Source organism: Pyrus communis, chromosome 15, assembly GCF_041283825.1.
Source record: "Pyrus communis isolate YQ-2024b chromosome 15, ASM4128382v1, whole genome shotgun sequence".
NCBI lineage: Eukaryota > Viridiplantae > Streptophyta > Magnoliopsida > Rosales > Rosaceae > Pyrus > Pyrus communis.
This window is the reverse complement of record NC_142579.1, coordinates 7,324,252-7,346,310: the sequence shown is the minus strand read 5'-3', so window position 1 is coordinate 7,346,310 and position 22,059 is coordinate 7,324,252. Positions and strand designations below refer to the sequence as shown.

At 35.2% G+C, this 22,059-nt stretch overlaps 2 protein-coding genes and 1 long non-coding RNA gene across 16 annotated transcripts; all 3 read right to left on the bottom strand.

Moving 5' to 3' along the window:
• Positions 1–209: 209 nt before the first annotated feature.
• LOC148690467 (WAT1-related protein At1g21890-like) lies at positions 210–1,404 on the bottom strand. The gene is made up of 4 exons (XM_088684921.1): positions 1,180–1,404; positions 829–987; positions 564–715; positions 210–423 (listed from the first exon to the last, which is right to left on the bottom strand). The coding sequence occupies exons 1-4, from the start codon at positions 1,336–1,338 to the stop codon at positions 210–212; spliced, it is 684 nt and encodes a 227-aa protein (XP_088541047.1). The 5' UTR covers positions 1,339–1,404.
• Positions 1,405–7,256: 5,852 nt separating this feature from the next.
• On the bottom strand, positions 7,257–12,942 carry LOC148690466 (uncharacterized). Of its 14 annotated transcripts, XR_015956267.1 has the most exons (10): positions 12,567–12,905; positions 12,322–12,381; positions 11,627–11,709; positions 11,209–11,260; positions 11,016–11,100; positions 10,822–10,872; positions 10,162–10,238; positions 9,497–9,580; positions 8,923–8,968; positions 7,257–7,587 (listed from the first exon to the last, which is right to left on the bottom strand). It is a non-coding gene; the product is annotated as an uncharacterized LOC148690466 (long non-coding RNA). The 14 variants fall into 14 exon arrangements; XR_015956277.1 differs by lacking the exon at positions 9,497–9,580 and having other exon boundaries at positions 11,006–11,085; positions 11,159–11,260; positions 12,567–12,926; XR_015956274.1 differs by lacking the exon at positions 9,497–9,580 and having other exon boundaries at positions 11,006–11,079; positions 11,159–11,260; positions 12,567–12,919.
• A 1,441-nt stretch (positions 12,943–14,383) lies between these two features.
• On the bottom strand, positions 14,384–20,691 carry LOC137747546 (uncharacterized). Its single transcript, XM_068487679.2, has 13 exons — positions 20,278–20,691; positions 19,895–19,968; positions 19,660–19,743; positions 19,413–19,493; positions 19,048–19,128; positions 17,602–17,694; positions 17,061–17,240; positions 16,852–16,919; positions 16,667–16,718; positions 15,658–15,711; positions 15,460–15,552; positions 15,264–15,330; positions 14,384–14,759 (listed from the first exon to the last, which is right to left on the bottom strand). Exons 1-13 carry the CDS (start codon positions 20,417–20,419, stop codon positions 14,668–14,670), a joined length of 1,161 nt encoding a protein of 386 aa, XP_068343780.2. The 5' UTR covers positions 20,420–20,691; the 3' UTR covers positions 14,384–14,667.
• Between the last annotated feature and the right edge of the window lie 1,368 nt (positions 20,692–22,059).

Below are 22,059 nucleotides of genomic sequence, written 5' to 3'. Positions count from 1 at the left end.
TCAATAGAGGGAACTGAATTAAAGACCTGGTCATGACTCCCCGAAACATACGGGGCCAAGACCCACAATTAGGGATGGGCAATGGTTATGGTGGACGGGTAATCGCGATTATCTACCCATAACCGTTTAATCTTTTACCCGCATAATCGTTTACCCATTGGGTAATTGCATAAACGGTTATACACATACCCATAACTGTTTATAAACGGTTAACCATGCTTATAACCACGTACCCTTTTACGAGTACTATCCTTAGTGTTGTTACCCACAGTGATTGATGACCTATTACTGTCGTCCGTGATTGGCAATTCATGAGCAACAGCTTTCCCGTCTTTGATCAATAAGGCAGAGGCCGTAGGATCTTTGCTTTTACCCCAAACAACAGCATAGAGGCCGATGACTATGAGAATAGTTCCAAGTATGCTGCAATATAACAAAAGAAAAGAACATGCACCATTAGGGTTTGGGGTTCTTTTTGTTGGAAGAGATCCTGAGTACGTAACGACAATTATTGGTTAAAATATATCGTTAATTTAATTTGTAGCTAGCATACATGATCATACCTTCCGAGGCGCACTTGCTCAGCTAAAATGATGGCGGCCAGAGCGGCGGTGATGATCATGGCCAGTGGGCTGAAAGCTGTCACGAAAACTGGACCTTGTTCCTTCATCACAACACCTTGCACATAATATGCAATCCCGGAGCAAACTATCCCCTATTCACAATAAGATTCATTTTGTCATACAACTTTGCAACAATCCCAACAAGGAATTAAAGTTGGTAATTAGCTTGTAATAGTTATATTATATGATGATATATGGTCCTCACAGAGTAAGCAGCTGCTAGAAGCCTGGAGTCCCATCCGATAACCCAAACACTCATGCTGTGTTCCACTACGAACATGGAAACGGCACCTTCCAGTGCACCCATTAAGCATATCAAAGCAGTGAGAGAGAGCTCGGCTGGGTATAGCTTTAGTGTGAACGACTGCACCAAACATACAATAATAATGTTCAAATTAGCTCACATTTGATAAACATTTCAGTCTTGCAGCTAGACCAACTCAATAATGGGGTACTATAAATATATATATCTGCTTATATTTTACGGTTTAGGGTTTATCCATGAAATGACTGAAGTATAATATCAGCAAAGGATTTGGACTTGCTGTATACTCACTTGTACAATGAAGAAACCGGACCAACCACAAGAACGGGCTAGGAGCATCATGGTGCCGGTGACCCAATGTTGTTCACCGGATGCGGTGCTGGTGTGGTGGCTTTGCGATTGTCCACTTATAAGTTCAATGATGGGCCCTTTGTACCACGTCATCACCATCGCTCCTGTGACTGTGATTGCAGTCCCGATCACCTTTGCTACACTAGGCAGCTTCTTGAAATTGATTTTTTCTAACCTAAACAATGGGATAATGACCAAGTTAGTGCAGATTAATAATTTGAATAAATAACTACTTGTATTAATTTGAAAAGATTGTGCTTCAAAACTCTGCCTTCAGTGGGAACTTTAATCTGCAAAACCTGCTAATCTTGACCGCCATCAAGGCAGATCCATCGAGAGTTATGGATTATATTAATAGGCTTGATAATTTTGATGGACCTGCAGTTGGGGAAGTAGCTGTGGAAGCCCAACTGTTTGAGGAAGCGTTTGCAATCTTCAAGAAGTTTAACTTGAATGTCCAAGCTGTTAAAATGTCTTGCTGGATAACATCCGAAGCATTGATAGGGCTGTTGAGTTTGCGTTCCGTGTGGAAGAAGATGCTGTTTGGAGCCAGGTTGCAAAGGCTCAGCTCCGGGAGGGTCTGGTGAGCGATGCTATTGAGTCATTTATCCGTGCAGATGATGCCACCCAATTCTTGGATGTTATTCGCGCTTCTGAGGATGCAGATGTGTACCTTGACTTGGTGAGGTAATTCTTGGATGTTATTCGCGCTTCTGAGGATGCAGATGTGTACCATGACTTGGTGAGGTATCTTCTGATGGTTAGGCAAAAGGTGAGAGAGCCTAATTAAGGTGGACAGTGAGCTCATTTATGCATATGCAAAGATTGATAGGCTGGTATTTGTGCCTTTTTTTGTGTTGCACTTTGCAGAATGAATGGGTGATCTGCAGGGTTTTTGAAAAGAATTCTGGTGGCAAGAAAACCCATATTTCTGGATTTGTGAGTTTGGGTTCTCTCGGAAATGAAATCGGTCCTTCTGGCTTACCGCCATTGATGGATTCTTCGCCCTATAGCGCCGCCAAGGCCAAACCTGCTTCCGAGTCCCATTAAGTGCCCTGCTTCCCCAACCCTGATCCCACTGATGTTCAAAGAAACCAAGGGAATATTGTTGATTACATGAACAACAATACTCTCTTTGGTGTTTCTTTAAACACTTCCAACTCTTTCCCAATAATCCCATTTCCCAATTCATTCCCTTGGTTTCACACTTATACGTAGTACAATTTTCTGGAAACTATAGATGTTTTACAGCGAGGGGTTTGTATCTTCAGAAAATAAATGGATTTTATAAATCTTTATTTTTGTGCCCACTCACCCTTATGTTTTTCACTCCTCCAGGTCCTAGATAGCTGAATTACTCTGTGATATACGAGGATTAGCTGGCGATTCTGACATATCCTTGTTAAGTGTAGGAACTTATACCGTTGTGTATTAAGTACTTAATTAGTTTCGTCTGCACTACTTGTGTTATCTATGCTATGAACATTTGTATTCTTTGGGTTCTACCCACTACTGTGCACTCACTCTAGTAGTTTAAATAAGTTCTAGTTTGGTTATGATTTATTCACATTTTTACATCATTCACACTTTTGGTTACGTCACCTTCGGGTGACGGTCAGCGTAGCTCGACTTCGGTTGGGGTGTGTCATCACACCCCTATGTAAGAATGAAATTTTTCTTTGAAAAACTGGTATCTGAATTGAAAAATTGGAATTTGAATTGGACCTTTTTTATTTTATTTTCTTTATGAGCTTATACTTAAACCCTAAGTTGTTCGTAACAAGGAATGGAGGCTTTTTCATTCATGGTCGCGAATTAGATTTACGAGGTTAGATTTAGGGTTCTTAAGTTAGGGGTTAGTTGATTTTAAATTAGGGGTTACAATTAGGGTTCTTAAATTTGGGGTTAGAACTAGGCAGTGGGTTAGAATTAGGGTTCCTAAATTAGGGGTTAGAATAAGGGTTCTTAAGTTAGGGGTTAGTTGATTTTAAATTAGGGGTTACAATTAGGGTTCTTAAATTTGGGGTTAGAATTGGGCAGTGGGTTAGAATTAGGGTTCCTAAATTAGGGGTTAGAATAAGGGTTCTTAAATTTGGCAGTTTTTTAATTTGAGGTTATAACTAGGGCAATGGGGTTAGATTTAAGGTGCTTAATTTACGGGGTTAGATTTAAGGTTATTAAGTAAGGGGTTAGTTGATTTTAAATTAGGGGTTACAATTAGGGTTCTTAAATTTGGGATTAGAATTAGGGTTCTTAAATTAGGGGTTAGAATAAGGGTTCTTAAATTTGGGGTTTTTTTTAATTTTAAGTAAAGGGTTAAAATTAGGGCAGTGGGGTTAGATTTAGGGTGCTTAATTTGCAAGGTAATATTTAGGGTTCTTAAGTTAGGGGTTAGTTGATTTTGAATTAGGGTTCTTAAATTTGGTTTTAGAATTAGGACAGTGAGTTAGATTTAGGGTTGTAATGGTTTATTCATTTTAAATTTAAGTAGAAATTATTATGCATGTGTACAATAATTTTTATCTTTGTAATCTAACAAATTTATTTTCAATTTTGTAGATGTCACAGCTCATTAGAAGTCGGAAGGTGATGACGACTACACCTCGTCTGACAACGACACCTCCTACTACTGCTGTCACCGCTCCGGCAGAGATGGACCACAGGCTGGTGAGTCCAGTTGACCCAGTTGGTCCTCGAGTCCGACATGCACCGGCATCTTCGACTTCTTCGGTGGCATTACCTGTTAACACCCAGCGTGCTCACCAACGCCCCCGCACTCTGGGGCAGATGTCGTCATCGAGATCCACAACTGATGCCTCAGGTTCACAGCCAGGTATAATATCCTAATAAACTCCCTCGTTCCTATGTTAACTTAGTTTTGTTAAGTTATGTCATTTAAGGATTAAAAAGTTATTTTATATATATAGCATATTGTTTATTTTGTCATTGTTCCCAACCCATTATTAAACTGTTGTGATCATTCTGTTGGATACATATATTGTTTATTTTATTTTCAGGGTTTGGGAAATGTTTTAATTTTAGAGAGGTTCTGCAGAAATTTTGGTAGCATTTGTTATTAGTTTTGGTTTAACGTTAATTTTTCATTTGATTGCAACCAAGAAAAACACCAGGGAACCTTGTTGCCAATTGAAGCCGGTGAAGGTCACCCGGGTGACCAACAATCGTATCACAATTAGATACGATGAACGACATCGGGCTGAACCAATGGCAAAGTAGCATAGTGCATTGGCCCATGATATTGAGCATGTAATTTGGACCTTTTGCCCTATACAGTGGAAGTCTTGGAAGGCGATGCCGGACGAGGTGAAGAACACGGTGCGTAATTATTTGTCGGTAAGTATCCTTGCCTTTTTAATGGTTTTCATATAAAATTTATATATTTATATTTATTAATGTATTTAATTACTAATACTTTTGTAATATTTGTTACATTGCAGACAAACTACAATTTTGATATCATCAATGAGCACATGTTGGCATACCTCAATCGACTTTTCTTCGAATGGTACAAGTAGTGGAAGAGTGACTTGCACCAGTATTTCAAGATGTTTGATGATCCACAGGTCGCTCTCGAGGAGGGATGCCCGGAGGAGTTCGAGGACCGAGAAGATAGTTGGGTTTGGCTCTGCTATCATTTTTAGGAGCCAGCCTATGTGGTCCATTTTTAAATATAGGACTTCTTTCATTTTACTTTTTAAAATTTTTACTAATGTTTATTACTTTTTTTTTTTATATTATCTTTAAATATTACAACTAATACGTTTAATTTTTGTATAACAAAAGAAGGCGAAGGCAGACAAGATCAATCGGGAGAAGAATACTCTTCTCCACCATTCGGGTTCAAGGCCTTTCTCTTATAGAATGGAGGCGCAGTGGAAGGTATATAATAAAGCTTTCACTTCCAAATTTAAAATGTCACTAATATTTTTTGTTTTGTTTGTTTCCATACTAACATTTTCCTTATCTTTTTCTATTCTAGAGGGTCAAAAATTCCCGGAGATCGACGTCTTTACTGACGTTTATGTTTGGCCTGAGATGAGTTGACCGAGTCCCTTTATGTAATTAATGGCTTATGCATTAAAGTATTATACTAATTAATTCAAATTGTTTTCTATTAATATTCCATATGTTATTTCACAAGTGACTATGGTGGAGAAGTGCCAGTCGGTCATTCAGGAGTCCGCCTCCCAGCTTCCCCCAGACACACCGATCGAATATATGGATTCCCCTTAGGATGCAGGGTTTCACATCCTTACAGAGACCTTGGACTAGACTTTCAGTCAGAGATGAGGGACATTGCCGAGGAATGGGGAATACCAGGAGGCGGAAGAGTGGAGCCTCTTCATCGTCGCTGTCGAAGGGCGAGGTTATGACTTTGACGCAAGAGGTCGTTGGCCTGAGGAGGGAGCTCGCATTGTGCAAGACTCAGATGTCATTGATTGTACATGTCCTCAATTCTTCCAAATCTGTCTCCCCGATTTTTCTGCACCATAGACGTTAGAGCCCCTCCAACCCAAGCATACCAAGCAATCAAACCGGTCGACCTTTGAGCCCGTCCCCAACCCCGAGCCCATCCCCAACCCCAACCCCAACCCCTTCTAGCTGCAAGATTACCAAGCACCTATGAACGACTTGCCTATAGATTACACCACATTTTTTTCATAGTTTTTTTTCCCGCTTTCTTTTTAAACTTTGTAGTTGTACATACATTTTTATTTATATTATAAATAAATTATTTTTCTATTATTTTTTTTTTTTGCCAATTGTATTAAATATATATTTTTAATTAAATTCTATTTATTATTTGTTATTTTTTTATTTTTAATTAAAAATTACACTTGTGCGACGAAGCTAAGTCGCCGTGCAAAATTACGTGCGTCATAATTGTTTCATCGCGCAAACATTAAGGCGACAATATGTATGTTATTAAATTAATTCGAAATTTTGCTTCATCGGTCGTGCAAATAGTTTAGAGACGAGAAAGAGACGTCCCTAGAAATTTCTCGTCACAAGGCCCACTTGTATCCTCTTATATCGTGCAACGAAAGCCTTCGTCCGTAGATATTTTTTGCGACGAGTAGTAAAACATCACACAACATTTTTTCCGCATGACAAATCTGGTCTTTTTGTCGTGCATGATCTTTATTCACAACCTTTGATCGACAAATCTGTGCGACAATTTTTGCGTCACCATAGGTGTTGTGTGATGAAGAAATGCTTTGCGAGATAAATACTCTCTCGTCACGCAAAGTGTTTATTGTAGTAATGATTATAAGTCTTTTGCATAATTCGACGTTAAAGTTAAATTATATAAAATAAAAAAATCGCAATCTTAAAGTTAGCAAAAAAACGTCATGATTAATGAAGGTAGGTTTGAAACCAACAAGTAGTGGAAACTGACCATGTTTAAGTAGAGAGTCGGTAGCAAAATTAGCTTCTTTGTAAGCATGTGAAACCTTTATGTCAAACCATGAGCATATCAATTATGTAATTTTTTCCGTCTTGAGTTATATGTCCACTTTTCTTGTTAGGCCATATAACACATTTTTTTTTTTTTGTAGTTTGTTAGGGAAAAGTGACTACCTTACTTTAATTAGGAATTCGCATTAGGTTGAAATTCCGATTAATCTTGAAAATTTTCTATGTTGCTTCTTAAGAATTTTCTTAACGATGTGTTGTTGCAATTCCAAACCTAGCTAGGTTGACTTTTTAGGTCTCATAAGAAAAAACAATATTCCCCGATAAAATGAAAAACAAATGAACAAACTGAAGAGAGAGAAAGATTTGACAAAGAGAGAGGGAGAGAGAGAGAGAAATTGGAAAATAGAGACGACTAGATAATAATGCCCGCGCGTTGCTGCGGGATTACAAATTGCAGGAATAATTATGTTTGAACGATACCAAAGTTTAATCTAATATAATCAGCTGATTTTTTATTTTCAGCTATATGAACACATGTTGGCAAAAAAAAAAAAAAAAAAAAAATAGAGTATGTATAAACATAATTACTTGGTGAATTACTAAATCATGAGAAAATGAAGGGTTTGCAATTAGATGCAACCAAACCCATTAGGCCAAAATGCTAAAATAATACTAAAAATACAAACCAGAGTTTTTAAATTTGATAAAAAAAAAAACAATTAACATCAGAAACAACGAACAACACATTCGAGTATATTTTGTAAATATGATGTTCTCCTTAAGTCTTAACTAAGACAGCATTTTCAACTGCAAACAAACTCAATCAATGAATACCAAAGGATAGAAAAAACCTTGCAATCCTTGTCTGCAACTTTGGAGGTGATGTAGTTGTGTCAGCTACAAAGACTGGAAATGCATCAAACAAAATAAATAGCAAACTTAGTTATAAGCCTTGAGCTTTATCCAAGCTAAACAACAGTCAAAATTTAGGCACTCCAAAAAATGACAGAAAAATTAATGAGTAACATAATTTACACCAATAAACTACCATTGAATTTTAAGTTTGGAATGATTTTTCTCCATATTCTCCAAATCATTAAAACAATCTTATTTACATCATGTGAAAATCTATTTACAACCCTAAAAAGTGTTTTAACTACAGCATAACAAAAGCGTTTTGCAAGAATCTTAGTAGGAATTAACTAATTGAACTAATAAATGTATCTCTAAGTTTCCAAAAGTGTTCAAATTGAAACTAACAGATCGATGACTTAGGTTTCAAAGTGCACTATAAAATTGATTAATTTAAACAGAACAATCTCAGCAAAGCAAACATTTTTATATCCTCCAGAAATTTATCTGTTCTGTTACCTACCAAAGCTAATTTGTTCCAAAAGATTGAAAGCAAATGGTTTTCAACTTTGAAATCCCACAACATAAGTAGATTCAAGAAAGAGTTTCTCCAAAATCACAATAACAAAATTTGAACAGAAAATCTATTTATAAATCCAAATTACACCTTTAAAAACTTCGGCAGTTGCTGTTGTTTGTTTCATTTTGGTTTTGGTTTCGATCCACCTTGAATATTTCATTCATTTAATTGGAGGTTCGCACATAATTAGGTCAATTAATTTCATCTTATGAAGTCACTTTTGGGATTATGAATGTGAAGGTATTTTGATTAAATTTTAATTGCACTCTTGCAGTGGTTGCAAAGAGAAACAAAAGAGCTCTCTATGAAACTCTTGACAAACTGATCATATTTCTAAGACCCTGTCAAGAATCACTCAGTTGAGAACTCCATTGCTCAAATAAGAATATAAATTACGTACTTATCGGTTTCAAACAATTATAGTCATATAAATTCTTCTTCTTGGTCAATGTAGTTTTTTTTTTTTTTTTTAACTTCAAAAAACTTGAAAATGAAGGGCAATCATATTGCCTGTAAAGCAACTATCTGAATGTTCATATGATTTTCTATCTTTATGCAATAGGATTTCCACGTATTATCATGAGTGTCTTGGGTGAACCACCATTCTAGACCAACCAAAGCATCAATTTATTATATTAACGTTTCATAACCATCAATTCTCATGATATTATCAAATTGACTTAACCTCTATTTGGATAAATATTATCATGATTCAGCAACATCCCTAAACTTTCAAAAACCCAAATAGAAACAAAAGCATTGGTGTAAATTAACTATCTAACTGAAGAAATCAAAACAAAAGTATATACCTCAAAATGTCAAGCAGCCAAATTCTTCCTCCAACGACCCAAAATTCTGAAAATTCCATGAAAAAGGTAAACCCATTAGCAATTCATAGACTTTATGATAGCTAAAAAATGGGACAATGGTAAAGACGTGGTGAGAACCAACCCTCTTTTTGCTTATGTATTTGAAAAGATATTTTATAAGCTGTTTATAGAGTCATTTTGATCATGTTGCATGTAAATTCCTTTCCACAGAGTTTAAAAAATATGGCAGTTTATGGTATCAGCTGAATAACATGGTTGAAAGATTTAAAACGGATACATTCAATTTTTATGTCAAACTATAACATATAGCTAAAGATGTTGGGTCTATATACCCATATCAATCATGTGCTAATTAAAAGTTTATCGATGTAAATAGATGATTTCAATCATGTGATAACATAGTTTGCTTCAACCTAAATGCATGTGCGTGTAGATGTTTGTTAATGCATCTCTAAGTAGATGGTTAATCAATTCAAAAGACTATTCTGTCAATTTGCTACTGAACTTTATGATCACTGTCACTTAAATTATTTTAATTAGCCAATTTACTCACTCTCCGTTAAATTTCTATACATCCATGATAGTGTTAAAATTTTGCAGCAGCTCCAATTACTTGTGCAAAATGCCCAAAAATTTTCTGCAAACAAAAGATTCAAGTGTTAGACAATCGGTATGAGATAAACACGATGAAGTGTAAAGAAGAAAGTCAATTGGCAGATCCGTAAAATAGCATGGTCAAAATCAGCAAGATTGTTAAAGTAATTGGCTGAGTTGAGTGTAATTGTACATGTAAAGTGAATGATTTCATGTGCAACTGTTTTGCAGCGAGGTTTAAGTAATCAGGCTTTAGAAAAATATTATTCCAAAAATTTCAACAAACATAATAATTTGGTGATTAGCAATAGCCTGCATTGATAGAAACAGAAACTTGAATTCCAATGTCATGATGATTCAGTTCCCATATGCAATTGTGATTCTTATATCATCTATACTGCAAAATTTGATCAAAATAAGATGATGATTAATCCAGCCGGTTTCTTCACTCCTATAACGGAAGATCAAAATACCCACATCAGCACTACATAAGTCCTCTAATTCGTATGGAAAACTTGTATTTAACCAACCTACTCTTTTCAAATGGAATTTTGTGTATAAAAAAAAGGAGAAAATCAAAAACTTTGCAGCAAAAATATAAAAAAAATAAAAAATAAAAATTACCATGTATTAAGACTTTAATTCCAATTGCCAATTCAAGATCCCTAGCTTTTGATCCATCATGGTCATACTCATAAAACCTTCACCATGAAACCAAAATCATTACTTTGACAAATAAATATAACAACCCAAAAAATTCAATATCCATTTTCCCTTCTGATGCTATTTTTAAGAAAACTATCATCTCCCTCAACAGATTTATTCATGAGATAATTTAAAAAATAAAATAACTTTCACCATTAACTGTGAATATCCTCATAGGGTAACGATTCTCAAAATTAATCCCTACCTACCTCCCATCCAGGATTAAACTTAGTTTTCCAAAAACAAATTATACTGATTGATTAGTATTTAGGAGCAACATGGGCATATGCAATAACACACTCATAATTTGTGAGTTCTATGTAAATGATCCATTAATTTTCTATCTTAACAGTCAAAACATAAGAAAAGCTAAAATATATTTACTCAGATTGATCAAATTGCTTAGTCTAATTCCCAAACTATGTAATGTCATGATCATCTTTATACAATTATCATGGAACAAACCACAACCAAATTGGTGGATTTTAATTTAAAAACAAAGGTCAAACATATGGTAAAAATTACACTAAGTATGGACATTGCATTAAAAACAAAAAACAAAAAGAATGGATCACTTACCGTCCAGTTGATATTGGACTCTCTCATTACACTAATAAGGCCTTCTTCGTACTGCAGAGATAATAAACAAAGCTCAAGTCAACCAAACTTGAGGCAAAATAAGAAATAAATCATAATTATAAAAATAAAAAACAAAAAAAAAGTCGATAAAAATTTGATCAAAGTGAACAGAAGATGATCTAACAATGCCATACCCTATGATCAATGATAATTTGATACAGTGCTGCATGTGGAAATTCCTCAGCCATCTACTGAAGACTGGATCTGTGAAAAAATAAGCTGCAGAAGAATAATAAACCAAGCATAAGTTGAAAAAGAAAACTTGGTTGCAAATTACCAGATAGTTAAAAGTAAACTCATAACCAGGCAGTCTGCAAATGAACTGACTTTTCTCAATTGATTGAAGGCATAGTCTAGTGTCTGATTGATAGTAGACAATCTGCATTGACATCATAATCAGACTACAAATTCAAATTCAAAACATAAAAGGCAAATTAAACACAGAATTCAGAATTCACAACGCAAAATGATGCTTTCCAAAACCGATGTGTTATAACCCCACAATATTGACATATAATCTGTATTTGCGTGTAATCACAACATACCAAAAGGAGTAAATACTAAAGAAAATCTCCACAAACATATCCAAGAAAAGCTTTTTTTTTTTTTCTTTCTCAATTTCCTTCTCCAGTTATTTTTATTATTAATTCAATAGAAAACAAATCTTCTCAAAAGAAAAGAAGGTGGACAGTGCAGTGGATAAGATATCAACTCAGCTAAGAAAACTATAATTGAATTCATTTACCGAGTCCATCAACTGATATCGCGAAACTACTTATCCATGAGTTGTAAAGAAATTGACACCCGTAATGATGCCCAGAAGTGTACCTGATGCAGAATAAACCAGGCTTGGAAAATCAGAAACCTGATCAGTTTCTTATTTTTTAAGATGTAAAAGAATTCACATGTTTATAACTATTGTTGTATGAAAAATAAACTTGTTCAAAATACAATTAATGGGATTAAAAACTAATGAATGATACTAATATGGCAGACTCAGATACCGAAGCTTGTGATTTTAATGAAAAATTAAGATGGTTCACTATCTGTTTAGGGAGCAGTCCAACTCATAGAGTTTGCTAACAAACAACGACTAACATTTTTCTAAATTATAATGCTTTTGTATTGTATAAAACTACGATTGAAGGGAGCATGACTGAGACCTGAATTGGTTCCTCTGCTTAGCCCAATTTTTTTTCAAAATTTACGGACAAAACCACAAATTCTAGCAAACCAAATAACAAACAGAGACAGAATCAGGAAGCAGCAGAGGCAGGAAACCATACCCAAAACAACTCATAATTTCCAGTGCCTAAAATCCAACCGAAACAGAAGATAGCAAACTAAACATATAAAGATGCTTCCAAATTCGTTGATTAAAAATAAAGCTAAGATCTCATTACAGCTTTGCAATCCACCACCTCACCAGCTAAATCTTACCCTCAAGTGCCGACAAATTGTGCAGTGGCCAAGTTGTCCTTGTCTCTGTATAAACGAAACCTGCAAAACAAACGTATCAACCAAAAAAACCAAATCATAAATCTCAAAAAGGCCAATGAACAAAACCCATAACACGATCTGGGTTAAAAAATTCACAAAAACAAAGATTTAACTTTTGATATTTTTATATGTAACAAAATCAAACCCGCAGTTTTGAACCAAAGAAAACTGAAAAGTTGAACAACCTTAAACTGATTCGGTGCTTTCTGAGCAAACCAAGAGCCGAGAACGACAAAAAGCGGGATTTGAGAGCGACAAATTCGCGACCAACGGAAGCAAGGTTTGAAAGGGAAAGAAAGTGAGGTCTAAAAGTGATAGAAAAGCAGAGACTAATATGGGAAGCAAAAGTAAAAGTGGGAAGAATATAGGGGAAACGCAACAGCCTACGATGATCAACACGTGGGCTGGGCAAATGAATTGGAGTCACGCGTGGCCTAGAAGGGCAATGCCGTCATTTAACTGTGCAACAAAGAGAAAAAAGCTTGCTGGAAAACCAAACGAAGGGCACTTTCGCCACTCCACTGTCTGTGAACAGTACACTGGCGTTTGGGTTTTAGTATAGAAATAATGTACGCAAACATAGTAGGATGTACATATATTTCCCTCATTCTCAAAGGTACAGCCAAAAAGTACACATTTTTCTGATCAAGTTTCACTTGTTTCCATGAGGATGCATGATTTGATACTAAATTCACCTTTAATTTGTTGCAAGGTGTTTAAATTCGAGTTTTATCCCTAACATAAATTTCCTAAAAGAAAAAAAGGAAAAAAAACAAAACAAAATATTCTCACTTAATAAGATCTTGAAAATTGTAATTAAGCCTTTGTTGTATTAATCTTGGGCATATATAGTAGTTTTCACGATTCTTGTGCTTTGATTGGAACCTTGCAGTCCCCAGCAGCTCCAATAGTAGTTACCCCTTTTTCACCCATTTACCATTTTTTTACCCGTTTACATGTTTTTTTAACAACTTGAAAATTAAAAAAGAAATTTGTCATAGTTTTCTATTGGTTTTCTGACCATTAAACACTGTCATATTTGACAACGAATTGATGAGATTTTTTTTAGTAGCCATCCACCTGAACATCAAACATTAATTTACAAAACATCTTAGTAATTAGAAGAAAAGAAAGCAAAAGCGATTTCCGTAGTAGTGGCGAACGAAATGAAAGCAGCCTAAACCGTGAAAATGGGGTTGTGGGAGAGCAATACAAGCGTCAACCGCAATTAAAATTTGAAAATTAATTAACAGCACCATCCATGCACATGATCATGGAACATTGATTTGTAACCGCAGTTAGCAAGACGAAGAAAACTCTAATCAGACACCACTAAACTTGAGATCGTCACTCTGAAATTAATAGACCAAGAGGCCCTGCATCCCTTCCAAGTTCCAACCAACATATGTGAAGCATGCAGTGCATGATAAATAAACTTGAACTCAAAATTAGTAAGATCTTTCAGACCTAAATATTTATTAATTTAGGGTTTTAGTTTTTTTTTCTTTCTAATTTGACATATATTAAAATAAACAATTAAATGGGTACTCGTTTATAACCGTGAGAAATACCCATAACCATCCATTTAAATTTCATGTGTAAATGGTTATACCCATAATCGTTTATTCGTCTAAATGGTTACCTATAACCGTAACTGTAAATTTTAAATGAGTAGATAACCATGGTTACTCAAACCCATAGGTATTTTGCCCAAGTGATTGTTGGTGGCTCAATTGAGAGGCTTATATTGACTCAAAGAATTCCACATTGAGCCGGACGTTTTGAGTTTGATTCTTATAAACCAAAACTCATTCATTAATTTCATCTGTCAACCAAACAAAGAGCAATCATTACGCAAGAATAGCCGTTCCAACCAAATATTAGTAGCGAACGAAAGAGGAGGAGAAGAAACCATGACCCCGAAAAAGACAGTCGCATGCCAGAAAAATGAAAAGAAAACGAGAGATTAATTCGGTACGGAGGGAACGAAGAAAACGAGAGATTAATTCAGTAAGGAGGGAATGAAGAAGCCCCTTTAGCTTTCAAACAGATATTCACATCAAGATATAGCGATTACAAAACTGTTTTTAACATTGCGGGCATTTGGCATGTCTAAATTAAGGAATGTCAAACCTAGTTCAGTTGATTAAACGATGGTGTCTCTGCCCAACCACATGATGATGAGAGTGCACTACATGCTCCCTCTTTCCTGGATCGATTCTGTCCCACTAAGCCGTTGACAGGCGGACCAACAAATAGAGCAGCAACGTATGCCAACAGAACCACTCAACTAAATTTGCCGATCTCCATCTTCTTCTTGATTGCCTTCTGACCATGGTATATAAACGAATCTAATATTCCCGAAACTGTAAAGACACCTGAAAACAACATTGAAAAAAGATCATTAGTTCTGCATCAAAACAGTTAAGGTAAAATAACAATCATCAGGAATAGCAATAAGAGAGAAATGAGAGAGCAGTCCATATTTCCAGGAGGCTGAATCGAGTTAGTTGACAATATAGCGGTGTAACTGAAACCATAACTTTCTTTGAATTAATGACATCAATACTAAATGAAACGAGAGAGAAATGACACGAGCAATACTCTGTAATATTATAAGGAAACCCACAACCATAATTAAATAATAGCTATAGCCATAGGATTAAAAGCATCTGCAATAGGTTTAGTTCAAGATGACTGATGATTAGTGGCAAGGATGCTAATGAGGCACATAAATAATTGACAAACGAAATGACATAACTTCAAAATGCATACCAACATTAAAAGTAACCAGAAAAAAAAAAAAAGATGGAAACTGTGAGATTTCTCTCATCAATAAAATCAATCAAAGATGGAGGGAGAAATTGGTAATTAGAAATTACCTCCTACTATGGCACAAACGTTGGTCAGGAAGTGCAAGAATGAAATATGCTCCTCTGTGAAAGTTACCTGCAACATGCAAGTCAACCCCATAATAATGTATGTTCAACAACAGCAGGAGCACAAAAAATATCTATATGAATATCGTTAAATTAATTTTTCAACTCGCTTGTAGGATTGGAAGAAAACAAAACCCACCTTTATGGGAGAAAGATCATAGAAGAAAAACACTCCAGGAAGGAACTGAAGGTTGCCCATTTCTGTACCCCTATAATGTTCAGTTACAGAGAACTGCAAATTCCAATTATTAGGACAACATGTTATGTTCAACTATTATAAAGCAAAACTCAGAAACTGAGCTCCTTTTATCCTTTTCTTAATTTGTATTTACTGCACCTGATTTGACTGGATAGTGTGCCCACTCACATCTGTATACACAGTGGGTACAACCTGGAAAAAAAAAAGAAAAAAACGATAGTTGATTTCCTTGACAGAAACATAGAATGATCTCGTAAAGGTGGCCAATGATAAAAGGCAACTATTTCAGATGGAAGAGTAACAGTGGCTATAAATAAGTTCACTAAAGCACTTGCTGTTCATATTTGGATCTGTTGTATTTGCAGATATGCAATAAATGAGTTTTAAACAAAATCTATATTACCATACACAGGTAAATATGAGAGCAAGGTAATCAGGATTGAATGGGGACTCGAGATAAGATCTACGATATGCAACAAAAGTTTATTAAGGTTTGAAACCCATACCCAATTAAGTTCATATATAATTCAACTCAAAGTAGAGAACACAAGGTTTTGGGCCAAAGGAATGAGAGAAGCAGATAGCCAGCAAGGTGAATCAGGGCCATTTCAACACCAAATATGTGTGACTTCTGAAATAACTCAACTTTTTAATTTTTTTTCTTCACAATAGCATGCTAATACTAGCATGCAAGACATTCCTGCTGGAGCATGCTATAACGGTCTGCAATGATAAAAGGGGAAAAAGAACTCATTTTCTTTTACTCACAAAAATACAACACCTCTATAATCCACTAATTCTAACATAAAAATCTAAAGCAAAAACAGTCCATGCATTTAGAAGAGTAGATTTCTTCTCCTCTTTGCCTTTTATGGTTTTGCCCCTTTTGCCTGCTAACTCATTTACACATGTTTGTGCATGTGTGTGTGTGCACGCATGTACATGCTCATAAATGTTGCTATGCATAAACATATAAATATGTATTGGACACAATAATCTTTTATAAGAGTATTGACATGGTGAAATGATGTATATAAACTGCAGGTAAATGACATGGAAAGGAACACAAAAGATATAAGAGCCATGGTTTATTTCCATTAGACTACGGTTAAGAAAATCCGTAGTGACAATTCTGCAGGAAACTGACCTTGATAAAGTATTGATACATCCCACTTGGGTTGTCTTGTGTCCAGTGCACACTGAAGGTTAAAAAACCAATATATAAGCATATCACAATACATATGATGTCATAGATAGCAAAAACCTAGAAGAATGCAAAGTTTAGAAATAACAAGGTTGACTAGACTTTATGATGGAGAGAGGAAAACATACCCATCAAGAGGATTTACAACACCAGGGAAATAGTCTCCAAAAGACAATCTGTTGATTGTGTGACTAATCTGTATCATGTGATAAATATTGATTACAAGGCTTTTCTAACATTGTAGGATTAAGTTTTAAGAAGTTTTTTTTTTTACTAGGAACTTTGATGATTTTATCACACTCAAGTCTTTATATAGGGATCAAGGATCAGGCCTTACATTGAAACTATCCTTTTGAAATGCCAGCAGATCATGCACATGAACATTTGATTGTTGAAAGCTTTTCCCAGGTGCAAAATGGAAGTTCCCAGCTACCTTGTTGACTTCCAAAAAACCATACATATTGCACCCTTCACCTTCTTCATCTTTAATTCTTTGCAGAAAGCCTTCTCTTTTACACTGTTGTGGAACACAGAACATAAGGAACATTAATAATGTAAAAAGAACAGAACTACTATCACGTTGCAATAAGCATCTACAGGTGAGAGAACAAGAGGAGGGATGAAATAATGATTAAGGGAACTCAGAGACATGTAAAAAGTAGACAATGACACAGAGAAAAGTTCCGGATAAATGGTTTCAGATGATAACATGACTCAAATTAGGTGATTATCTAAAACGAAACCTCACTATTTCTAAATGAGACTTGCCCAGGATTTTGTTTAACAAAAGGGGCTTACTTTAATAACAAGATTAATTTTGGACTGAAATTTATCATCTTCCATAGCTTTTTGGGATTCAAGATCTCAAGCTCACTCACCTGGTCAATCAAATCTGGATTTGATATTGCCCAACCTTTCTTTCGGTAAGCTTCACGGACGTCTTCACATGAATTACAACAATCCTCATCAGCCTGAAATAATAAGCACACAAACAATAAAATTTGGAAAAATAAGAAACTCATAATGCCTCTCAGAACATCTCTGTATAAAATGATAATCAATTGAGATGGACCAGATTTCAGCTATAATCACAGGAGAACTGAAACACGTAGGAGAAACTAAAAAAGTCGGGGGAGGCCAACGTAATTTGGAATTATATTTCCTCATTGAAGCTGAATGTATTCAAGTTGAAGTTGTTGATAAAGCTCAAGTCATAGAAAGCTATATAGAGAGCACACTGAAATCGAAACTTATAACACAATGGCCATTTATTTTGTATATCCTATAACAGTCTATCAAGGCATTGACTTGGTATGTCTATATTGTTAAATAAACTCTATATTGTCGGACATATAGGAGAATGAGGTGCCAATAAACTTCTAATGTTATAAACACTTTGATAATAGATTAAGAAACAAGGATAACATGATAACTGAACACTACCTGTTGGTTTTTGCATCTCCAAATTAGGCATGTGTTACCTATTTCGTTTTAGTGTCCTATTTGGGTTTGGATTTTGACTTCCTGGTTAGTTTCCTTGCTTGGTGGAGAGATTTTGTTCATTACCTATTTGATTAGGATTTGGATTTACTTCCTATTAGGATTCCTATGTAAACCTAAGTCCTATGCTCTATAAATAGGACATTAGGGCTAGTTTATTTTGTGTGGCTTATTCGTGTGGCAATCTGGTGAGAGTCAATTTGTGAGTTTGTGAGTTAGAGAGCAATTTGGAGAATCTTCTCTATTTGTTTAGGGTTCTCCACTCGTTTGGTTTAGGGTTTGTAATTTGTGGGAGTTGGGTTGTGAGAGTTTAAACACTCTTTTGTAATCTCTGTTTGTTTAGTGAAATTCCTCGCCATGCTTTGCCTGTGGACGTAGGCTTTACGCCGAACCACGTTAAATCTCTTGTGTTCTCATTTTGAGATTATTTGTTTCTTTGCTTTCGCCTACAATGTTGATATTTGGTACTTTGTTACAATTCTCTTCCGTTTGCTCATTAAAGTACAACACTACCCAACTTCCAATCAATTTCCTGTTTTTACTCTCAAAAACCTCACCCTTATCCCGGACCCAATTTCCCCCCTTCCCACCTGTAACTTCCATTATAAAGCACACACATGATGGTGAGAATCTTTGTACTTCATGGTTGGAATATATAGATTTACAGAAGCACATCCAATCCACTTGGATCTCAAATACAGGGTGCACTGATGACACCTATCTAGTTCAGCATTCCCCAAGGTACTATACTAACAGCACACAAACAACTTCCAACATTGTATTCAACAAAAATCTAGCCTAAGGATCCAGACAAATAAACGTACCGCTTCTGCACCATAACAGGAACCACAGTATGTCTCATTATGCTCAAGCCTTCCACCATGTCTCTGTAAGGGCTTGTCAATCTGTGTCAATGAGAAATAGGTATGAGCAGAAGGAAGGGAAGATGAGTAATTACAACGAGATAATATGTAGATCCTTCATGTGATTCATTTACGAAATTGAAATTGCAAAATCAAAGGAGATAGCTATCATGCTGATTTTCTTCTTCTCCATACACCAGATAGTTCCAAGAATACTTTAACCAGGTAATGTATCATATGTAACTGTGCTGATATAAGGCAGATAATAAATTAATGAAAAGAGTTGGTACTAAGAAATGTACTTTGAAAAATATTGTGTTACTAACCTTGGGTGCACCAATAACATCTGGCCTTGATTCTATCACATTTCCATGGGAGTCTAATCTTTTTTTGATAATGTCATGTTTCTGCAGTACATAAGAACAATTAAATTTTACACAAGTCAAACTTGAACAACAAGCACAAGGTGGCAACAAGTGCAGGGCATAGAGCAATTGTGTGTGGCCGTGCAGAGGGAGAGAGAGAGTTCAGAGAAAAAGTTATAGCACATCACCGATCAATTGGGATACATACTACATCTAGGTGCTGCTCGCCACTGATGTCCATGGCATCGAGACTTAGTATAGAACAAGGCAGGGCAGCAAAAGTTACATCAAACTGCACTTGTGAATAAAATCCATTAGTTTAGCCGAAAAGTTGTAATAAAATCCTTGTACAAATGGAACAAAGCAATGCCCTTGATATCAAATACGGGTTATTGATACGAAGCTACTTGGTAGTCGTTAAAGAGGAAAAACAACAACATTACATTGATTCGTAAGGTTTCGCCTCTAGAAGTATCTACCACAAGCTTTGATTCCGTTACCGCATGGAGATATAACCCTGCACTCACACAATTAAATAAAATAAACAACAATAAATCCCATGATGATCAACAAGGATCGACAGAACGTTGACTTGCAGGATTTGGAATTCAGAAATTCAAACATTTCAGTTCTTCCTGTTACTAAACCCATTGAAAAAAAAGAAACACTATTTACAGGACAAACCCTAGAAATGAACAGATCTTCATCCCCAAATTAACAAACAATCGCGGAGATCTAATTACACAAACAACCATACACATACGTGCACAAATATACTACATATATATATATATATATATATATATATAACAATAAGGAGACGTACGAAGCTCGGAGAGGAAGAGCAGGAGCATGACGATGGAGGAAGCGAGAGTGATAACGCCGCCGGAGAGTGTACGACTGTAGAAATCTTCGTTGATTTTTGGGTAAGCATCCAAATTCCGAAGCTTGCTCATTACATTCTCCATTTTCTTTTTTACTTTGATTTCTTCGCTCGCTAATAATCTCTAAGATTTGATCTAATAATATCTCATCTAAATGTCTCTGGAATTAAAATAAAATTACAAAGTCCGCAGATTTTTTATTGAATTTCAAAACTTAAACACCCCGTTCTTCCAAATCCAAAGCAAAAGAGGGACACAGAATTTTATTGGAAGAAAAAAGGAAAAAAATTACGAACGGGGCGTCTAAGTTGATCTTCTTGTATTCTGGAATTTCTGCAACTTCTTGTGTTTGTTTTTTATATTTTTATATTTTTATATTTTTAATTTTTAATTTTCTTTATTTATTTTTAATTTTTATATTTATTTTTTTGCTTTTTCACGGGAGAATGAATGACGTCATAATTCTTGTCTCTAGAATTACATTGGCAGTAAGAAAAAGGTAAATGAAAGATTATATTCATACATCTCAAATTACTTTTTCTACATCCTTTTAATTTTTTAATATTTTCTACACACCACTAGCACTTGATAGGAAAATATTAAAAAATTATAAAAATATAGGAGAAGTAATTTGGAATGTGTGAATATAATTTCCAACGTAAATTCCCATTGGGTGGCATAAAACCCGAAACTTTGGGTTTGGGCTTTTTTGTCTTCGGCTGGGTCAAGTTTGTTGGACTACAATTTGAGCTTGGGCTTAGATCAAGCCCACTCCATCTTATTCTCTATGAAATTTTTCATATATAGACAATAATTTGTATCAAGCCCACTCCATTTGAATGATACGAATGGTTTGTATTTTAATTTCTCATATATACATTATTTTTGCAAAAAAAATTAGGCAAATTTAAAATTATTAAGATACTAAAACGACCACTTAAATAGCAGTCATATGATTTTAAATTTTACTAATTTTATGAAAATAACTAAAAATATCAGACGGTTGAATTGTTAAAATACGATATAAAATGGATGCTATTATGAGCATCGTCAAATAAGTTAAGATTTATAAAAAAAAAGTTGATTTGACTGAGCATGATGGACCAAATGGTGAATTGCACTCGCAGATAAAGTCTTATTCTTTAATTTAATGCGTCCTTGGTTTGATCTCTTCCCTTCTTGTAGTGTAAGTGAATCAGTGTTAAGATTATTTTATCGTTTGTAAAATTTTTAGACCTTTTCAAATGCATGGAAGGATCTAAAATAGAATTGGCCCTTTTGAAAATTATTGGATAGGGTTGGGCTTTAGAGGGAAGGCTCAACTCAATAGATATCGGCTATGGGCTGGATAGTTGGACTTCAAGACCAGTTTAGGCTTGCAATCAATCAGAGGCTCTCTTAAAAAATTAATATTTTTCAACAAACTATAGCGGCAGTGGCCACTTAGTACTACGGTTTAGTATTCCTCTTCACTTGTAAATGAGAGGTCTTAAGTTCGATTTTTGCTAAAAACGAATTTGAACCATATTATTGCTAGCTCATTGTGAGGCTTAGCCTACTCCCTCCACCTTACTGCAAATAATATCATTTGTTCAAAAAAAAAAAAAAAAAAAACCTATAGCGTCATCGTGTTACATAATTAGTTGTTAGGGGGAGAGAATCAGTGTTGATTGAACCCGTACCCTAGTCCATAAACATGATTGTTTTCTACCACTGCGATAAAG